Consider the following 23304-nt stretch of genomic DNA (forward strand, 5'->3'; position numbering starts at 1 on the left):
ACTATGATCCTAGATACTTTTGTAATCACACCAAAATGTGCAATTAATGGCTTTGTCTTCATAGTAATCAATTTTGCCCACTATGATCCTTGTGATACTTTTGTAATCACACCAAAATGTGCAATTAATGGCTTTGACTTCATGGTAATCAATTTTGCCCACTATGATCCTAGATACTTTTGTAATCACACCAAAATGTGCAATTAATGGCTTTGTCTTCATAGTAATCAATTTTGCCCACTATGATCCTTATGATACTTTTATAATCACACCAAAATGTGCAATTAATGGCTTTGTTTTTATAGTAATTAATCATGCCCAGTATCATCCTTGTGATACTTTTGTAATCACACCAAAATGTACAAGTAATGGCTTTGTCTTATAGTAATTAATTCTGCCTACTATGATCTTTGTGATTCTTTTGTAATTTGTTGATGAAACTTTACCTTTTGAAAACTGATCTCAATTAGGGCCATATTATTTTCTACATAGTTCACATTAGTACATGTATAATGTGTAACACCTAATGTCTACAAGACCTGTTTTGGACAGATCTTTACAAGTCTAATTGCTTGTACTCACCTCAAACCAGAATTTCAGCAAATCTTTCGACTCAAGGATGTGACTTGTCTTGTGGGAATGGCAGGGTACTTTTTCATTCCTTTGGAGCAGTGACACAGCAATCAGACTCTGAAGGCTGTTGGCATCAGAATTAGGACACTGTATATGCAGCTCGAACTCCATACTCTTGCCAACATTTTCGATTATCTTTGATAGGTTCTCAAAGATGAAGTTCTTTGCTTCGATGCAAAGCTCTGAAGACAGAGACATATCTGTGACTTTCATTCTTGTAACTTGAGCGAAGATGACATAGCTTCTGAGATACACAGTCAATCTGTGATGAAGGTCAAGATCAAAAACACAGCAGCCACAGTATATAAGATTATCAGACTCCTGTTTCGCGATGGGCCACCGAGTCAAGCAGGCACCAATGAGTCTATGAAAGACTGATGGTGGTAGAAACTTCCCTACACACATGAAACTAATAACAGATGTACTTTCCATCTGAGGGCTTGATGCAGGGGAGATGATTTCTTTTGGTGTTGCCTGACGCAGCATGCATGGAGAAAGGAAGTATTTCTCTTCCTGAAATACAAGAAAGTGGCATTGGTTCAATATCATGAAATAAAATTATTTAAGTAATTAAGATATGTACCCAAATAAACTTTCAAACAAAATTTGCCTCCATGAGACATGAACCCTTTCTGTACAAACTTGATGATGCCACTGAGATATGAACCATTAACTAACATCAGCCAGTTCTTGGTAGTGTATAACACATTAACTGATACCAGGCAGTTAGCATCAACTAACATCAGCCAGTTCTTGGTAGTGTATAGCTCATTAACTGATACCAACCAGTTAGCATTAACTAACATCAGCCAGTTCCTAGCAGTGTATAGTTCACTAACTGACATCAGTCAGTTCCTAGCAGTGTATAGTTCACTAACTAACATCAGCCAGTTCCTAGCAGTGTATAGTTCACTAACTGACATCAGTCAGTTCCTTGCAGTGTGTAGGTCATTAACTGATACCAGTCAGTTAGCATTAACTAACATCAGCCAGTTCTTGTTAGTGTATAGCACATTAACTGACCCAACTGTTTTACTCAACATAAAAATCATGTAATATCTTCTTTGTGCAAAGTTGTTATATTTTCTCCCAAATCTCTGATTTAGGCTTATCAACTTAGCGATCCAGTTAGACACAAGCATGACTCATTTTGTGCAGCCATCCAATTATACACAAGCATGACTCATTTTGTGCAGAAATCTAATTGGACACAAGATTCACTCATTTGTGGAGACATAGAGAGGCTAAAATGGGTCATAGCTCAGTCTGTTATCAAATCAACTCAATGAGTTTGTATATGGATGAAGGTTGGGAATCTCTAATGTTATGACCCCTGTACTAAAACCTTGGGGTAATACTAGTAATACTTCCTATAGCAAATAATTGTATACAGTTAAGTAATATTGTGATCTGGATGACACAAGTCCTCTGAGTACTGGATGGCATATATCCACTGATATCTGGATTGCATATGCCCATTGAAATCTGGATTGCATATGCTCATTGAGATCTGGATGACTCATATCCTTTGAGATCTGGATTGCATATGCATATTGAAAACTGGATGACACATGTCCTCTGAGTACTGGATGGCATATACCCACTGAAATCTTGATTGCATATGCCCATTGAAATCTGGATTGCACATGTCCTTTGAGATCTGATGGCACTTCAGTTCCAGTCAAGACCACCCTTCTAATACCTACAGGACTGGCATAAAATTCTTGAATGTTGTATGTCAGAAGTTTAATATAATATTTTTTCTCCAACTTTTCTGGCACTTTTCAGCATGCATATGCCTGTCCTAACTGCTATAGCAACAACGTTGTCTGTGATGTTCTTAAAATATTTTTTTTCTCCAGAGGTTTTCATGATTACTTTAAAAGTCATAAATGAGAGAAATGCAGTCATCAAAATACAAGGCAATTTCAGGAATTTATGTTCCCTGCTCTTTGAAGGAAATAAGGGAAGGCAGTTTTGTAAAGAAAAGAGCCAGGAAACTAAGGTGGTATAAGAAACAAGTTAACAGACATTTGTAAAGGAAGACATTTCTAGTAATATTGACATTAATAATCAAACACACGACTTATAAACCTATTAATATGTATACAAAATTTCCTTGAAAAAGAAAAAAATGAGGACTGTAGACTGTGCTGCTCACATATTCAGGGGACATAACTCAATCTACTAAAATGATTGAGAAAGCTGATAATGAAACTCGGCTAATTTACATCAACACATAGCTCGATACAAAAGTGTTTTGAAGTCTTCAAATAGTTATCAAAAGAAAAGTTGGTGTGTCCAACCATCAGGGGCCATAACTCCATTAAATAATGCTTCAGATAACCCTGAAACATTGAACATGATGCCCAACTGGTCCTGACATCACTCACCAGGCTGATATTTGAAAATAAAATCCAAATGCTACTGACTGCAAATGTTATGAAAAAAACTGTCAACGTTTTCTTCTGCTTTTACACTTTCATCCATAGCTGATAGTACAGTAACATCATTTACCAAATACTAAAAGGCCTGTCTGCCAGTATAATTCTGTCAGAGTTTGGTAAAATTCTGTTACATAACTTTTTTTAAAATAAATAAAGTCATGTAAACGTTTGTTTATTAAAAGCCACACACCTGATGACATCATTTCTAGAAATTTGACAGAGCATCAAGCCAAGATGTTGCCAAATTTGGACAAATTGTCTTTAAGGAACTTTGAGAAGAAGTTGTTCTAAGTTTTTTCTCCCATTTTTACTAGCAGCACTAGCCATTATGTTTTGGAGATTGGTATAATTTGTATAAACTTAAGATCTATTAGAACCAAGACAACTTTCAGTCAAATTAGGTCAAATTCTGTTGAGTGGTTTTTGATATGTTGTAATTAGCAATTTGAACAGATGACCACAGTGGACAATGAATGACAGATGAAGGACTCAGTCAATGAGTTAAAATGAAGATGACCGACAATACCATATGTCTGCTTGGTCTTATGCTGGTCTTGTGTTACTCTGCAGATGGTGATGTAAAATGCTAAAAACTGGGCTAAGGTAAATATCAAGCTGCATGGACATCCTGGCATGGACCAGACTGAACAGACTTAGAACATGCATATATAAGTTAGTTATGTGAACACAGACCCTATGACATTGGGCTAGAAACACTATAAATAATTAATCCATACTCAAAGTATGACATCAAATTTTCATAAGTTATGATTACACAGAAACAATTGGCCATTTTCGAGAGTGACTGATACTGGATTCAAGAGAATCTCTTTGCAAACATTACATGGATTCAAGAGAATCTCTTTGCAAACTTTACATGGATTCAAGAGAATCTCTTTGCAAACATTACATGGATTCAAGAGAATCTCTTTGCAAACTTTACATGGATTCAAGAGAATCTCTTTGCAAACATTACATGGATTCAAGAGAATCTCTTTGCAAACTTTACATGGATTCAGGAGATGACAATATATCTAGGGTAAATTTGTCCCTATATATAAACATGTCAAAAAAATGACAAAATGAAGAAATGTTTATAAAATATTCATTCATGCATGTATTGTAACTTTTCAATTTGATTATTATTTGCTTATCAATGAATGAATCCAAACATTCTACAATATATGAATATATTAGATTTGATGTCCTATAAGTCTTCAGTCAATTGAAAAATACTGAATCTAGGAATTATTTCATAACATTTGTATCATTTGCCTTTTCTATGACCCCTGGAAAAGAACAACCAGATGAAAAACTTTGTTCCACAAAATAGTGTAAAGTGGGTAGAAGGGTTATGTAGGAAAAAACAATTATTTATCACAGTGTACATTTGGTGGCACAAGCCATCAGAACTGTCAGTACATTCTTTAATATTTTAACATGGCTATCCAACTGAACCAGGTTCAAATCCCATTGCTGATTCTTTCTTTTAAAGCACTTTTTCTTTATCCTGAAACTAAATTGTATGTTTAAAAAAATCTAATTTAAAAAATGTATACAATCATAAAATTACCATGTTTATGTTTGATGTTATAATCAAGCATTGTATGCAATAAAATTTATATAAGTCTATTCAATCCTAGACAAAATTAAAAGGTTTGATTATAAAAAATAAAAAGAAATAGAAAGACATAATCTCAAGGCATATTTTACTACAGAATAATGAGGTAACTTTGTAACGTACTGCAAAATATTACAGGATCCTTTATTCTAAAATTTTCACAAATTTGTTTTAATGGGTGGTTTTAGCAGGTACATTCAGGTAAATACTAAAATTTATGTTAATTGGTATTATCTTTTCTGTAAAATGAGAAATAGTCAAAAATATTATCCAACTATTTACATTTTAAAACTTTGTCTACAATTTTGGAAAAATGTCTACCTCATATTCAAATAAAATAAATGAATGTGTGTGTGTTTGGGGATTTTTAATGTAGCTTTAACAATTTGAGTCACACTGCTATGATGTATTCAGTGTGGCCATCATGCACTCTGTGTGTGTTTGTGTTTGTGCATGCGTTTGCAAATGACACCAGTGTTTCTGGATAGTTGCTGACACATCTGGTGTAGTGTTTGGCAAGAAAATCTCCGATCAGGAGGAGAACACAATTAATATTGTGAAATTCCCCAGAAAAGATGATTGAGATCAAAAGGTGTCCAGACCCGATGCAGTGTGCTGGGCTGAGTGGATATCATCAGAGTGCAGGGCTGAGTGGATATCATCAGAGTGCAGGGCTGAGTGGATATCATCAAAGTGCAGGGCTGAGTGGATATCATCAAAGTGCTAAAATTGATATCAATTTGGTTTGAAAACATTACTCTATCAGAAAATGCAGAAAAGTAAATATCAAAATTGTACGTCATAAGGCTGGTTTACCCAAGAACTAGTTCGTATAAATGAGAAAGCAAGAGGAGTGCACAACAGAAGAATTTTATATAATGTTTTGGCAGGCATAGATTCATGCATATAGATGTACCTACACAGAAAGATATATGCAGGCATAGTTACTTGCCTATGTATGTACTTACACAGAAAGTTAAATATTATAGCATGCATATGTATGTACCTACACTGAAAGGTATAGGCAGGCACTGATACATGCATATGGATGTAGGCAGGCATTGATACATGCATATGGATGTAGGCAGGCATTGATACATGCATATGGATGTAGGCAGGCATTGATACATGCATATGGATGTACCTACACAGAAAGTTATATATTATAGGCAGGCACTGATACATGCATATGGATGTAGGCAGGCATTGATACATGCATATGGATGTACCTACACAGAAAGCTATATATTATAGGCAGGCACTGATACATGCATATGGATGTAGGCAGGCATTGATACATATGTACATGCATATGGGTGTACCTACACAGAAAGGTTTATATTATAGCAGGCATAGATACATGCATATGGATGTAGGCAGGCATAGATGCATGCATATGGATGTACCTAAAGCTATAGATACATGCATACGGATTTACCTACACAGAAAGGTTTATATTATAGCAGGCATTGATGCATGCATATGGATGTAGGCAGGCATAGATACATGCATATGGATGTACCTACACAGAAAGGTTTATATTATAGCAGGCATTGATACATGCATATGGATGTAGGCAGGCATAGATACATGCATATGGATGTACCTACACAGAAAGGTTTATATTATAGCAGGCATTGATGCATGCATATGGATGTAGGCAGGCATTGATACATGCATATGGATGTACCTACATGAATGTTATATATTGTGGCAGGCATTAACACATGCATATGTATGTACCTACACAGAAAGGTTCATATTATAGCAGGCATTGATACATGCATATGGATGTACCTAGACACAAAAAGGTTTATATTATAGCAGGCATCGATGCATGCATATGGATGTAGGCAGGCATTAACACATGCATATGGATGTATCTACGCAGAATGTTATATATTGTGGCAGGCATTGATACATGCATATGTATGTACCTAGACACAAAAAGGTTCATATTATAGCAGGCACTGATACATGCATATGGATGTACCTAGACACAAAAAGGTTCATATTATAGCAGGCATTGATACATGCATATGGATGTACCTAGACACAAAAAGGTTCATATTATAGCAGGCATTGATACATGCATATGGATGTATCTACGCAGAATGTTATATATTGTGGCAGGCATTGATACATGCATATGTATGTACCTAGACACAAAAAGATTCATATTATAGCAGGCATTGATACATGCATATGGATGTACCTAGACACAAAAAGATTCATATTATAGCAGGCATTGATACATGCATATGGATGTACCTAGACACAAAAAGATTCATATTATAGCAGGCATTGATACATGCATATGTATGTACCTACACAGAAAGGTTCATATTATAGCAGGCATCGATGCATACATATGGATGTACCTAAAGCTATAAATGACTGAGACATACCAGTATATTTAGATACAGCCAAGCACAAAAAATCCCACACAGGCTCTTAAGATTGATTGGACTTCTGTATTAGCACTTAAATAATTTCAGGAAATATATACTTAGCTCCATTTTAGATCCATACCAAGAGATGCTGATTGCTTTATATCATATGCTACATGTATCTTTATAACTCCCATTAATGGCTTTATATCGTATACTACATGTTAGCTTTATAACTCTAATTAACAGCTTTGTATATTATACTACATGTTATCTTTGTAGCTTTATCAGCTTTATAAAGATAGCATTTAGGGGTTTCGACACAAAATAAAGCAGCAAGTTAAAAAATCAGCAGTGGGGAGTGGGCAGGTAGAAACACATTTGATAATACTAGGGAAAACACCATTGGTGACGGTAGCAGGGTGGGTGTGATAATTTTCCCTAAAATGGTGTTGGTGCATCAACACAAGTTAGATTGTCTTAAGAACTAAATATAATGTCATTCAATAAATTGAACATCCTTTGTGCTTTCAATGCATTATTATAAAACCAGCCCTGTTGGAACATCCTACAGTATAGGAGTCCCTATTGTATTCTATAGGCCATCGTTATAATTCCAAGTAAAAATACATCCTACAGTATAAGGGTCCTTATTGTATTCTATAGGCCATCGTTATAATTCCAAGTAAAAATACGTCCTACAGTATAAGGGTCCTTATTGTATTCAATAGGCCATAATTATAATTCCAAGTAAAAATACATCCTACAGTATAAGGGTCCCTATTGTATTCTATAGGCCATCGTTATAATTCCAATTTTTAAAAAATACATCCTACAGTATAAGGGTCCCTATTGTATTTTATGTTTTTTCTTTATAGATCTCATTAACAGCTTTATAAAGATAGTATTTTGGGTCCCTATCATATGATATATGTCATTGTTATAATTCCCATTAACAACTTTATAAAGATAGTATTTAGGGTCCATATCGTATGCTATATGTCATCTTTATAATTCCAATTATTAGCTTTATAAAGATAGTACTTAGGGTCCCTAACATATGCTTTATGTCATCGTTATAATTCCCATTAATAATTGTTGTACATCGTATGCTACATGATATCTGTATAACTCCCATTAACAGCTTTATAAGGATAGTATTTTGGGTCCCTATCGTACGCTTTATGTCATCATTATAATTCCCATTAACAACTTTATAAAGATAGCATTTTGGGTCCCTATAGTATACTATATGTCATTGTTATAGTTCCCATTAACAACTTTATAAAGATAGCATTTTGGGTCCCTATAGTATACTATATTTCATCGTTATAATTCCCATTAACAACTTTATAAAGATAGCATTTTGGGTCCCTATAGTATACTATATGTCATCGTTATAATTCCCATTAACAACTTTATAAAGATAGCATTTTGGGTCCCTATAGTATATTATATGTCATCGTTATAATTCCCATTAACAACTTTATAAAGATAACATTTTGGGTCCCTATCATATGCTATATGTCATCATTATAATTCCCATTAAGAACTGTATATCGTATGCTACATGATATCTGTATAACTCCCATTAACAGCTTTATATTGTATGCTACATGATATCTGTATAACTCCCATTAACAGCTTTATAAGGATAGTATTTTGGGTCCCTATCGTACGCTTTATGTCATCATTATAATTCCCATTAACAACTTTATAAAGATAGCATTTTGGGTCCCTATAGTATACTATATGTCATTGTTATAGTTCCCATTAACAACTTTATAAAGATAGCATTTTGGGTCCCTATAGTATACTATATGTCATCGTTATAATTCCCATTAACAACTTTATAAAGATAGCATTTTGGGTCCCTATAGTATATTATATGTCATCGTTATAATTCCCATTAACAACTTTATAAAGATAGCATTTTGGGTCCCTATCGTATGCTATATGTCATCGTTATAATTCCCATTAAGAACTGTATATCGTATGCTACATGATATCTGTATAACTCCCATTAACAGCTTTATATTGTATGCTACATGATATCTGTATAACTCCCATTAACAGCTTTATATTGTATGCTACATGATATCTGTATAACTCCCATTAACAGCTTTATATCGTATGCTACATGATATCTGTATAACTCCCATTAACAGCTTTATATCGTATGCTACATGATATCTGTATAACTCCCATTAACAGCTTTATATCATATGCTACATGATATCTGTATAACTCCCATTAACAGCTTTATATTGTGTGCTACATGATATCTGTATAACTCCCATTAACAGCTTTATATTGTATGCTACATGATATCTGTATAACTCCCATTAACAGCTTTATATCGTATGCTACATGATATCTGTATAACTCCCATTAACAGCTTTATATTGTATGCTACATGATATCTGTATAACTCCCATTAACAGCTTTATATGCTACATGATATCTGTATAACTCCCATTAACAGCTTTATATTGTATGCTACATGATATCGGTATAACTCCCATTAACAACTTTATATTGTATGCTATACGTTATCTTTATGGTTCACATTAACAGCATTTATATTGTATGTTACATATTATCTTTATTGCTCACATAACATCTTTATAAAAATGGCATTATGGGATTTCAACACGAAATAAAGCAGCAACAAATTCAAAAAGTAATAGTGGCAGTGGCAGGTGGAGAAAACTTTGATGGTTCTGGGGACAACACCATTGGTGATGGTTTAGGGGACATGGTGTAGCTGGGGTACTTTGCCCTACAATAAACTAAAATGGTATTAGTGTATCATCACAACCTAAATTGTCTCCCCTTGAATAAATCTGAAATTTGAGTCAAAATAATTTTGTTGTATTATAGAATTCAGTATAAAATTCATAATGATAATTAATTTCAGGTTTTTTTCTGATAGGTTCCATCTGATTAATAAGGAAAATATTATATGCTTAAACATCAGTGATCTTGATAATGAACCATTACAACATGTCCATTGTTCTTGGAATGGTATGAATTGATATCAATACTGAGCACTGCAACATGTCCATAGTTCTTAGAATGGTTGTTGTTGTTGTAAGATTTTACACCATTTTTCAGCACACGATGGCTATACATGGCGGCCAGTATTAATGGTGGAGGAAGAACCAGAGAAATCCCCGGAAAGAACCATCGACCCTCGAGAAGCTACTGGCAAGTTTTCTCACATACCCACATTGGCCAAATCAGAGACTCAAACCTACACAGACAGAGGTGAGATGGCAGTGATCCGTAACGGAAAGCGCTTTAGACCACTCGGCCACTCGGGGCCCCTCTTGGAATGGTATGAATTGATATCAATACTGACCACTGCAACATGTCCATAGTTCTTGGAATGGTATGAATTGATATCAATACTGACCACTGCAACATGTCCATAGTTCTTGGAATGGTATAAATTGAAATCAATACTGACCACTACAACATGTCCATAGTTCTTAGAATGGCATAAATTGAAATCAATACAGACCACTGCAACATATCCATAATTCTTTGAATATAATTAATTGGTATTAATACTGAACTGTTGCAATACATCGATAGTTCTTTCAATAGAAAAACTAGTTATACATTACTTAGCTGACAGAAAACCTATATACAAAACTAAACGAGATGCATGTGCAAATTCATGTTACCAGGTGGTAAAATAATAACCAAAATGAAAAAGAAAAGATTTTATAAAATTCATGTTGTAATTCTAGTTTATCATGAGCTTTAATCTGTTGTAATTATGTCAAACTGTAAGCAAAGTGTTGACATGTCAATTGTCACTGGCATCATTCATACACTTAAACAGTAAGCAAGTCAATCTTTTTACAGGATGTTCCTGTCTTTACTGCATAACTGATATAATTCCATCATTATCTGTTAAAATACCCTTTGTTTTATTTATTTTGTTTTAACTTCATCACTAGGATATAGAGATGAAATGTAAGAACAAACATCAAACATATATGCCATTTCGTTTGCCTCAATGAACATTATAATCTATGGACTGTGAGGATGTACAGATGAAATGGAAGAAAAGTCACAGTCCATCAACTCTATATGCCAACCCAACAGAACAATGTTATATGCCAACTCAACAGAACAATGTTATATGCCAACTCAACAGAACAATGTTATATGCCTAATCAACAGAACAATGTTATATGCCAACTCAACAGAACAATGTTATATGCCAACTCAACAGAACAATGTTATATGCCTAATCAACAGAACAATGTTATATGCCAACTCAACAGAACAATGTTATATGCCAACTCAACAGAACAATGTTATATGCCAACTCAACAGAACAATGTTATATGCCAACTCAACAGAACAATGTTATATGCCTAATCAACAGAAAAGTCCCTGTCCAACAACACTATATAATTACTCAACATAAAAGTCCCTGTCCAACAACACTATATAATTACTCAACATAAAAGTCCCTGTCCAACAACACTATATAATTACTCAACATAAAAGTCCCTGTCCAACAACACTATATAATTACTCAACATAAAAGTCCCTGTCCATCAACACTGTATGCCACAAGCATGCAAGCAGTAGCCAGGGCATCTGACTCACCGATCAACATGATCACCAACAACATGGAAAACTACACAACTTTCCTTGCCAGCTGCAGTTCATCAATTCATTAGTTTATGAACTCACTCCTGGAAAAGCTAGTGAGTAACCTGATGGCAGAGAACTTCAAGATCACTCACACTGCTACTGCCCCACCAACACAGACCTCTTGACCAGAAAAGAAGTGTATCTGTATGAGTACATGAATGATTCATGCAAGTTTGCCGAAACTCAGCTGCAACTAATCAAAGCATTTTGTCACGTGAAGTTATTTCTGCTGATTACTACAAGCACACCAAGAAAGTTTGGTCTGTCCTCAAATACAAAACCCTCAGCAACTATCACAATCTGTATCTGCTCACAGACGTGCTGTTGCTCATTGACGTGTTTGAGGCATTTCACAACACCACCATGGATATGTACAAGCGCAACCATATCCAATACATTTCAACCCCGGGAATGGGCTGGGATGCCTTGTTGTCCAAGACCAATATCGAGCTGGAATTGCTCATGGACATCTACCAGCATCTGTTTAGTGAATGATCACTTTGCTGCTAAATATCCACATCACATCACCAATATGTTTCTGCCAACAACTCCATACATGCCCAGGTATAACCTATAACCTGGCTGCCCCCCACCCCCGATTCATCATGTATCTCGATACCAATAACCTGTATTAGATGGCCATTATGCAACTACTGCCCATGGGTGGATTTCAGTGGATCAATCCTGCGCACATTGATCTCCACAAGGACATGCACATTACAACACACACGGCAACCAGGGATACTTCTTTGAAGTTAACCTGGAACATCCTGAGTCCTAGCACACAATGATTATCTACTGGCCCCAGAAGCACTGCCAGTGCTGAGTTCGTGGCTGTCACCATATCAGTGCTTGATTGTGGATGAGTCTGGCTGCAAATATGCCAAGTGTACTGAACTTCTCCGGGGTCTCAGGACCAAGTACAACTATTGCACTGCACGTATGAAATCTGCAGTTACAATTTTGGCTGGGCATGCACGTGATTAAGATCCATCAGAGGCTCAAAATCCACTATCAAGCTTGGATGGCTCCATGAACATGGACCTGCCTACCCTTCTGCACATGAGATTCTCACATGAGATCTAACTCAGGTTAGTCTCATGTGCAATTTAACATGCAAATTAGGTAGAACTCACGTGAGCAAATAGATTCTAATAAGAAAATCACATGTGCAGGAATTGTTAATAAAAGCAATATATTGCTCACGTGAGCCACACCTTGCTCACGTGAGCCACACCTCGCTCATGTGAGCAAGATCTGCTCACGTGAGCCACACCTCGCTCATGTGTGCAAAATTTTGCTTATGTGAGCAGCATCTTGCTCACATGAGCAAAAACAACAAAAAACAACTATAATGTTTAGTTTTTATTGAAGACAAGAATTAAACAGTAAGATCAATATTCAAATCTAGTAATCATAAGCATATAATTTGAGTTCGATTATTGATCTTTTAATAAGGTAAGACAACTAGAGTATGTATGTATGTATGTATGTATGTACCTGTTATATTAATACATCACATTTATTCTAAGCACTTTACGGTCATAATGAAAGATACTGCTGGAAATTTGCATCACATGAAGACCATTCTTCACTGTTCCAGAAAATTCAAAGCAAAGAAAATGTGTAATTGACATTCCTGCTTCTGAATTTCATTATTTGCCAGTCTGCAACAATATTTTCACTTGGAGATTGTTTTCTTTGAATCAATGCACTTCCTGTTGACCACTGAATTTAAGTTAGCAGGCTCAGTTTTGAACTGTTGAAAAATGAAACCTGAAATGGAAATGAAAAAGTTGGTAGAAGTTTTTTTTCTTCTGATCACAGCATTTGAGACATTATGTAAGGTTGATTTTTAAAGATTCGTTTTACAAGGTAAAGGCAAAATACATAATTGTAGTTTGGATTAGATGGCACTTTATCACACTGTGAAAATAGGAGCCAACTGTTTTCCCAAGGACATATTTACGCAGCCAACCCAGTCTGAAAATTCATCCTTTGGACTATGAGTCAAATAGCTCTACCAACAGAATTACCATAGTTCAGTAGCAGACATAAACTGCACTGTTGATGAGATACCTGCAAGTCATGTTGCATATTCCAAATCTGACTACTTCTGGATAAAGATGCCAATGTGTACCTGGGTATTCTCCCATAGATAATAACCTGGGTAATAAAACGAACAATTGGGTACCCGTTTAAAAAAAAGTGTTCACAGGGGCTCATATGGTTGCTTACAATTTACTTGTCATATGTGGTCTGTATAATAATACAATCCTTTCTCAAGTGACCTATTTAAGAATCAACGCTGACATTTCAAGCCTGACCATCCTAACTTCATGCCTGTCCATGGTTCATGTGCCAATTTTCTCATGACTTAAAACACTCTCGTTTTCAGATCCTGGTGACATTAACTGGGTCAAATAAAATTAAGCACAATATGAATGTCTGGTTTAACATGGCTACTGTAACATGCACTTCTTATACCACCATATTAGGACAAAAAAATGAATGAAATGGACAACTATATAGACTGAAATATAAAGATAAAAAAAAGTTTGCTACTTAATAACAGTTTTGAAAGAAACAAATAAAAATTAATGCATTTGTAACTTCTGCATGAATTTTACATCAAACAGTTCCAAGAAAACAGACAGGTTCTTGAATGTGAAACCATTTGCCCTAGATTCATTCTGTTATGATACTACACACATAGCAGTCCAGCTTAAATAGAAAATAAATGGCACCAGATATCATTTTTAAAAAAAGAAGAAAAAACAACAACAAAAATAACCTGGGATGTATCAATGCAACTGATGGATGTTATGTAACTGAAAAATGTTAGAGAAAAGAGATTTTGTTAAACTTAAAAACATGTTGCACTGGACCATCGTTATGGAATGAACCATGGCTAGGTTGAGGATAATACAACAATCAACATTTATGGACTTTATGACGATTCACGAAAGTTACTGTAGACATGTACACTAGTCGAAGTGACTGTTATGCACAAATAATTTATCAATTTCTTTTGTGTCTATTCTCATCCATACTACTAATCCACACGAGTTCAGCTGATTTGTGACAAAAATTATAACTGCATATACATTTTTCATACAGTTTTCTGTAATAATGGCATGTAATTTATACTTGTTGTGCTCAGATTATGATTTTTGCCACTTATATTAGTAATAATTATGCTTACTGCTCTTTTTGGGGTTGGAACATGTGAACCTACAACAAAGCAGTTCAGCTTCACATTTAATACAATTTTCTTTTGATTGTATATTCTGGTAACCAGTCGTTAGGAATGATGGGTACACATTAGAAATTTCTTAAAAATTGACATCTTTACTTCTGGAACAGTCCTCTGGAAGATTTCTCCAAAACTTTTAGGATACATTTTTCCAAAATATGTACATTTGCAATATATAAAGAAATTCAAAATCTGGTTTCCAATTTTTATATTTAAAAAAAAAATGTATTCGGGGTCAAATTTTAGAGTCTGAAATGCATATGTTATCATGTGTATTACATCGAAAGATTTGAAGCGTCTTATACATACCCTTTACTGGAGTTGAAATTTCCTCTAGCATGGCAATGCAGTTTTGTCTGACTTCTTCCTGTTGCTGTCAATGTTTTGCACTTCTTTCAAATGATTGCTAACTTTGTTGTGTTCATTAAATTTTGTGACCTTCATGAAATTTAATCTGTAAAAAGATAAAAATTAGTATAATTGATCTTTTTTTAAATCTATGCAGAACAGAAAGAATGCACTGAAATGAGAAAACGATTTGGTTGGCAAAAGAGTCCTAGTCTATAAGTGTATATAAGCATTAAGAAAAGCTGTAATCCTTATCCAATTAAATCTCTATTTTAAATTTACCAATCAAAATATTTGACAAACAGGGCAAATGTCTTTTAGGAATAAAATCATGAATCAAGCTACTGCATTTGGTTCTCAATCGTGTATGCTTATCTTGATCCACCCAATCTGCAATAAAATAATACGAAGAACATTTATGTTTGTACATATTGTTTCAATCGGTAACGCAAGTGCTCCTCACTGAGGCGCCCGCATTATTATTGGGGGTGGGGGTAAGAGCCAGACATGGTTGCACAGTTGAATTGTGGAAGGCTTAAATATTCGATGATAGTGTGGTGTAGATATCATTTTTAGAAACAGGAGGTTGAATTATTATCTTTAAGTAAAATCTGAAACAAACCCTTGGGTCAATTTTAAACGACCATGCGAATTTATGCTTATGCTTATAATGTCGATGATTCAGGCTATCCACTTTAATCATTCTATATGCAAAAATTGTAAAAAGAAATGAGAAAAAGTAACTTACCTCTTTCTCAGCAAAGAACCAGTCTTTCATAATCTTTGAATCTTCCCTAACAGCACGTCGACGTCTTCTGTTTCGTACTGGACATTAACATCAGTACCCACGTGGATATCTTTAGAAGTTGGTGCTGGTTTCTATATTTTAATAATGTCCACACTCTTGCTGTCAGAATGTTTTAAGAGCAAACATGTTGCAGGAGAATATTAAACAACTTTCTTCATAAACAGCGTGGCCCTTGCTAAGAGAACATGGCCCGCGCGTAAATTTCTGTCTGTTCGGTTTAAAAGTGCTATTCTACATGTACACTGTAGGTCAACATCCATCATCTGTCGAGTTTATCTGAGGCGCTACAAAGGGTAAATTATTAGTAAACACGTTGTTGTACGCATAGGGGCTTGTATCATTGATTACAATATAAAAGTCAGTCATACATTTAGCATAAAAATAATACTTTTATTATTTTATACTATTGTATGACTGACATTTAAATTGTAAGCAACGATGCGAGCCCTTCTGGTTTTACACTCCTTTGTACACATGTACTCGGGTATTTCTTAATGCTATATTTTATATATCAAATAGATGCTATTTTATTATCTGATGTTTCATAAAAACTGAGCTATAAGTGAATTCATATCATTAATAAGTTAATTAATATAGACCAAGTTAATTTTGATGTTTTTACAGTAGCTTGTGCCGACCCGTACCCCATAGGACACTTTAATGGTTCTAACAAGCCGATTCTTCCACCGTGTACTCAGATAACCTGGGTCACAGAAAAGTTAACGGAAACGTCAGTGATTTGTTTTGTGATTATTTCAATAGGCAATTTCTTTTATAAACTTTGAAATGACACGATCAGAACATTTAAAAGGCTGCAAATAAGCAAAATTTTCCATTGCCAAGAATATACACGTGTAAAACAGTGCGAAACAGCTACACAACCAAACACGACTGGATTAGGCAGTTTCTTACGGATTTATTAAATTTTATGTACAGTAGATGTTTTTTTATACTGATAATGTACATATGCATAGGAAACGGGGTTGGGGTGAAACCTCGATAATAATTTGTCTAATACGTAACCTGTTCGACTGTTCAGTTGGCGTTTGAATTTTGGCGGACACTAGACAAAATGTTTAATGTTACCCCGCGTATTTCTTTGATGCCAGACATTCAACGTCAGTGGACAATGTTTTATTAAACACGTTAATATTATTAATCCATTATGGTTTCTGCGTGGATTAAACATAGGCCGTTTTATAGAATATGGGGAGGGGGGCGTCAAGCGTACGTACGCGGGGGGGGTGGGGGGCGTAAAAAAATGTATGCATGCGTGGGGGGGGGGGGTCAAGCTTTGCCTGATTTTTGCGTACGTACTAAATGGATGACCCCTAAGCCGAATTACACAATTCAGTAAGTATAAGATTGTATTGACTCTTTGTGCGAATGTTAGGCATGGAAGAAAATGACGTAGTTTATGTAATTCTCCAATTTTTCTGGAAAATGACTTGAGAGTTTATCAGGCCAAAAGGACTGTGCATCAGTGTTTATTTTTTTTCCAGATATGTGGCTATGTATTTGTTTTACAATTTTATAGTGGGGGTTTTAGAAGTTTGTGAATAAAGGAGTTGCATCATATGTTTATGGAACATAGGATTCATTTTAGGCAAAAGTTTTATTTCCTTTTTATATTTGTAAACTGTGTATTTTGGGGAGAGAAACATTTCACCTTTTTACGGATTACTTTATTAAACATTAACCACGATCAGTATGCAAGTTATTAACTCTATTCTTTGACAGCTGTTAAAGTTTAATGGGTAGTCTGGTTATACGAGACCTTAATTCTGAATTGTTTCGTTTTATGAACAGTGAAATGAATCTTAATATGTTCAAATACAAAGAGCCTGTTGGGTCAAAATAAGATTAAAACTCACTGTGAGAAAATAAGTTGAAGATGTTTTAAAATTTAAAAAATACAACAAAGCAACATGAACAAGTGCAAAATAGAAATGATGGCTATTTGACAATAATGGAGATGCTTGACATTCAACATTTACACAAAATATTTAAGTCCAAATTGCTCATGTGATAACTCACATGAGAAAATCCAACTTTGAATAAATTTGAAATAAGTGTTTAATCAGAATCAAAGTCCAAGTTTCTCACGTGATAACTCACGTGAGAAATTAGAACTCTGCCTTATTTTCAAACATGGTTGTATGTAATGGAAAAGAATGTTTTCTAAGTTCTACTTTCTCATGTGAAAATTTAGATTCTCACGTGAGCAAAATCTGCTCACGTGAGAATCAGGTTAGTTTTTCCTTGGCTCACAAGATCTAACAAACTGCACACATGAGCCTGCAAAATCTACCCAATTTGCATACATTTCTAACAAGGTTCTCATGTGCAGCTTATGAGCAGCTCATGTGAACTGGTGAGATTTTTCTGTACGGGACACACCGACTTGCTGCCGATGCACGTCATGTCCACCGATGACATGTATGTGGACATGGTACAACCAAGTTTTGCCAATGAATTTGATGCCAGCAAGTATCTGAAGAAACATCCGCTGTACTCCACCAAGAACAAAAAGGTGGTAGTCAAGTTCAAAGACGAATGCTCTGGTAAACTGATCAAAGAGTATGTGGGACTGCAGCCCAAAATGTACTCGATTGAGATCAGCTAAAAGAATGTTAAAAAGGCCAAAGGTGTTCCATGGGTGATTATGCAGTGTTATGTATCTTTAAACTGCATTATTTGCTAATGTTTTTAAAAATTATTTTTTTATTTCATTATATGCTATTGTAATGTAACACTGTATATTGGACTTGACCTTGTCCAAAGTCAAGTTTATTTTCTACTTGACCTGAATTATTGATTTTTAAAGAATTCTGTAAACAACTAATACACAACTAGAATATTTCCTCTGTGTATGTGTTTAATATTAGGATCATTGTTAGCCTACCAGAAATATTACACATCCTTTAATTTAGTAACAGATTTATAATCATACCTAACATTTTATTTTGTAAACATTAAAAGTTTCTACAAGGTTATTTTCCATTAGGTATAATGGTTTTTATTAGAAAATGATAGCTGTGACCTGAGGTTAAGTAGAGGACTATATAATCTTATCACTGGAAAAATTATCAATTTCTGCTTTAAGATCTAGCAGAATAAATTTGTATTATTGCTGTAATTATAGTTTCATTTAGGCAGGAATTTGTTTATTCGAATTATTTTTTCTCTGGAAATACAAAAGTTCTGATAACATTCTTGGAAATTGAGACTTGAATTTAAAATGACATTTCAAATAAGGATTTAATTTTTTAGATTGTATTAGTGTGATTCAACAAAAGACTGGTGTCATATCAACATTTTATGAGCCACTACAGGCACATCAACACTTTCGGCATTAATGTGGACTTCCACTAAGTTTATTCATCAGGACTTGTGTCTGTAATTCAAGGATTATTTTGGGATTTAATTTGCAATAATGAAAGTTCTTTTGTTTTCATTTTCACTTTGTATTCTAGGAAAATAAATTATTTGTTAAATTTTACAAAGCTTGTTGCTTCCCATTTTTTTTATTACTTATTTTGAGACCACAGAGTCATAATAGCAGAAAGATCTCAAGCATGCATTGTACATGGAATGCCTTCTAGACCGTCATGAGTTTGTGCACATGGCAAATTGATCCGATCCAAAAACCAGAGCATGGATGTTATCAATGCACAAGGTGAGTTTGTCTCCACTGGATACCAAGTGATGGATATTCCACGATCACATTCGGTCATTGTGCCAAAGTGGCTGATACTGGTTAGTGACATGATAATACAAATCCTGCTGGCAGTTCTGTATTTGCTGGAATGACTTGGAATTCCTCTTGCACAAATGCACGGTCAGGAGGTTTTGAGGTTTTTACCACCAAGTGATAATGGCCCCAATCAGTAACAGGTAGGTTGTCTTGTAGCATCATTCTATTCTAAAATAGTAAACAAGTCTACCGACCATAATGGGTCAGTGACATGATATTGTGGCCCACTTTCCAACTCTCCAGGTGCATACAAATGTGAAACAAGCTTGTCTCCAATTTATTTTCTGAGTAACCATCACAGTCTTTTGCCGAATTGCACTGGCTAGTTTTAATCCGCTTGGGTGTGTGATTTCATTGTTCAAGGCTGCTATGACCAATGGAAGTAGGGTTACCCATTCCTAAGACCATTTTGGTTTTAGCAGCAATTCTTGTGCATACTGATGACTGAATAACCATGCCACAAGAGTGCAGTTAAATTCTTCTATAAAAGCTTGGTCATGATGTACTTTGACATGCCTGACACGTACATGCACACAGTGTTTGATTAACAATAGAGCCACAGATCCTAGAAATTCTTTACCAGATCCACTTGCAGCAGTCGTTGCCATGTGAGTGGGCTGCCTGCATAAATGCACTTCAGTGCAGCATCGGTGACACTAGCAGAATCTTTGGATGTCAGCAACTCTGCTTCCTTGTATTGGCTGGCCACATTGACAATGGTGAGTGCATATCTGTAAGTGCAAAACTTGCCATGACAACTGATAAGTGAATGAGGTCTCTTTACAGCTGAACAGTCATCAGCAGCCTTCGAAAAAAATATGACTACTGCGCAGATGCCAATCATATGGCACGTGCATATCACAATAATTAGTCATACATATACCGGCACCAAATCATCGATACCAAAACCTTCTGGTTTTGTCATCAAGACTTTTATATATATGTTGTACTCGCTGTATTACTTTTTACTGGTTCATCTGGAGTAGCAGCAGAGGGGCTGTACAGACCGAAACTTTTTGCACAATAAACCCCTCCAGGAAACTATTCCTCGATAGAGGGCTTATTTCGACGAAATAAACCCTTCTATTCAGAATACAGGACAAAAAAAAATGTCCCCCGAAAACTCGAAGAGTTTCCAGGGACAAACTCGTTGAGTTTGCACTGACAACTTGGGTTACTTCAATAAATCTGAAACAGTTTCCGTGGCGGGGTCGTTATTGAAAAATCCATGGGTCGGGTCCATCCCCTCTGCTGCTCTGGGAAATGAGTTTCCAAGGAAAAACATTTTTATGTTGCAAATAGTGTATCAAGTCCAATACGGTATCTTGTTCTGGGATCGTGTAAATTTATTGTCACAAATCCGTGAGGTTTTCTTTGAGCATGACTGAAGAAATTTTTAAATTTATTTAAATCCATATCGCCACCACACCAGGTTTGATGAATATTTCTCAGTGTATGTGTATCAACTCCATTGAATATCGCAAGAAGATTACAATTATCCCTGATTACTTTAGGAATTTGTGTATAACGCTGAGTAACATAAATCACATCAGTGTTTTTGTGACGTCCCCGGGAAAATATTCTTGCGGGATTTTTTTGCTTGTCCAACATAACATCATCATACACTACTAGGTTGTTAATTGATTCATCAAGATCCTCGACGCTGGGGGCTTCTTCGATATCAGTGATAAATTCAACAACATCCTCACCGTCTTTACTCAGCGCGCTTGCACTCTCATTAAAATCTTTTATAACGTTATAGCATCGTTGATCATCTACAGATGGAGCTATCAAATACAGTTTATCCCATTTCATCCACTTCATTATCAAGTTCAGCAACAGCTGTGTTTTACCTGAACCGGATGGCCCAATTATAATCGCGCGGATAGAGTTTGGTAGCACTGAATTATGCTTAACTGGCTCTTTCTTTTTTGTCGCAGAAAAATCTGTAATTTCCATTTGTATATAAAGAATAATAATTATGGATCTATATTGTGTGAAGTGTAAGGCACGAACCCCTACGAATGATCTAACAACCATTACAACAAAAAATAACAGACAAGCACTTTCTGGTAAGTGTACGCGATGTGGCACAAAAAAATTTAGATTTAAAAAAAAAAGCGAGAATTTAGCGGAGGTGACATTGCAGCCAAACTTGGAAAGCTCCCCGGAACTCCCTGGGCAAAGTATCCCGGAGAAAAACATCTCCCAGGATACAATTACTGCGGTCCAGGGACCCGACTAGATATCAGACTTGATGAACAATCTAAACCAAAACCGGGAGAGTATCCGATAAACGCTATCGACGCAGCGTGTCACATACATGATGTTGCTTATCGAAGTAAAGATCTACAAGACAGGCATATCGTGGATGTGAAATTAATTCATGCACTAAGCGCCATAAAAAATAAATCATTTAAGGAGTCACTCGCTAATTGGTTAGTAAGATCAGCGATGAAATCTAAATTAGTATTAGGCGCTGGATAATTAAATAAAAATGCAAGCGATTTATTATTCCCCAATCGGATACTGGAGAGGTAACTCAGCAATTAATAAACTCGCCAACGCGGCATCAGTAACACGCGAGGTTGCCAAAAATTGGCTATCAAAACAAGCAATATGGCAAATCTACTTACCACCACCTCGACAAATCAACTTTGCACATTTTGATGTTAGTGTGCCCAATGAAGTTCATCAGGCTGACATACTATTCCTGCCTCATGATACTGTCCGTAGAAAAATATACAAATACGCGCTAACAGTAGTTGATGTTGCCAGTAGATACAAAGAAGCAGAACCGTTAGCGACTAAAACAGCGTCCGAAGTCGCCTCTGCGTTTAAACGAATTTATCAACGAGGACCTCTAAACTGGCCACGATTATTACAAGTTGATCCTGGCAAGGAATTTCAGGGCGCGGTGTCATCACTGACAAAGCAGCATAACGTTACCATACGACGAGGACATACTGAAATTCATCGGGATCAGGCAATTGTTGAGCGATTTAATAGAACACTCGCTGAGAGATTATTCGCATACCAGTACGCGAGGGAATTCATTTACGATACGAGATCTCGTGAATGGGTTGCAAGACTGCCAAACGTGATAGCCGCACTGAATAATGAAATTACCAGAACAACAAACATGAGACCTGTAAATGCAATCACAAAAAAATATCTACCCCGCGTCAGTGAACGCGGACAACAGCAACAAAATGTTTCAACGCAGCCAGGGACGCTAGCGTCCCCACTGCTGGGTAATGTCACCGTTAGGTATTTATACGAACCAGGCGAACTAGAAGGAGGAAAAAAAAGAGCAACCGATCCCACATGGAGTGTTACTACACATAAGATATCCAGCATAACC

General features: G+C 35.6%; 1 protein-coding gene across 1 annotated transcript in view; it reads right to left on the reverse strand.

The window, feature by feature from the left end:
• LOC149780347 (uncharacterized) overlaps window positions 1–23304 on the reverse strand; it is a 218306-nt gene that overhangs the window by 41366 nt on the left and 153636 nt on the right. Inside the window, exon 13 of the mRNA XM_089936197.1 lies at window positions 583–1146. Coding sequence (XP_089792323.1) covers window positions 583–1146 — 564 coding nt within the window. The remainder of the gene's footprint in view (window positions 1–582; window positions 1147–23304) is intronic.

The sequence above is a fragment of the Sinohyriopsis cumingii genome, chromosome 16, assembly GCF_028554795.1.
Source record: "Sinohyriopsis cumingii isolate HCF-2022 chromosome 16, ASM2855479v2, whole genome shotgun sequence".
NCBI lineage: Eukaryota > Metazoa > Mollusca > Bivalvia > Unionida > Unionidae > Sinohyriopsis > Sinohyriopsis cumingii.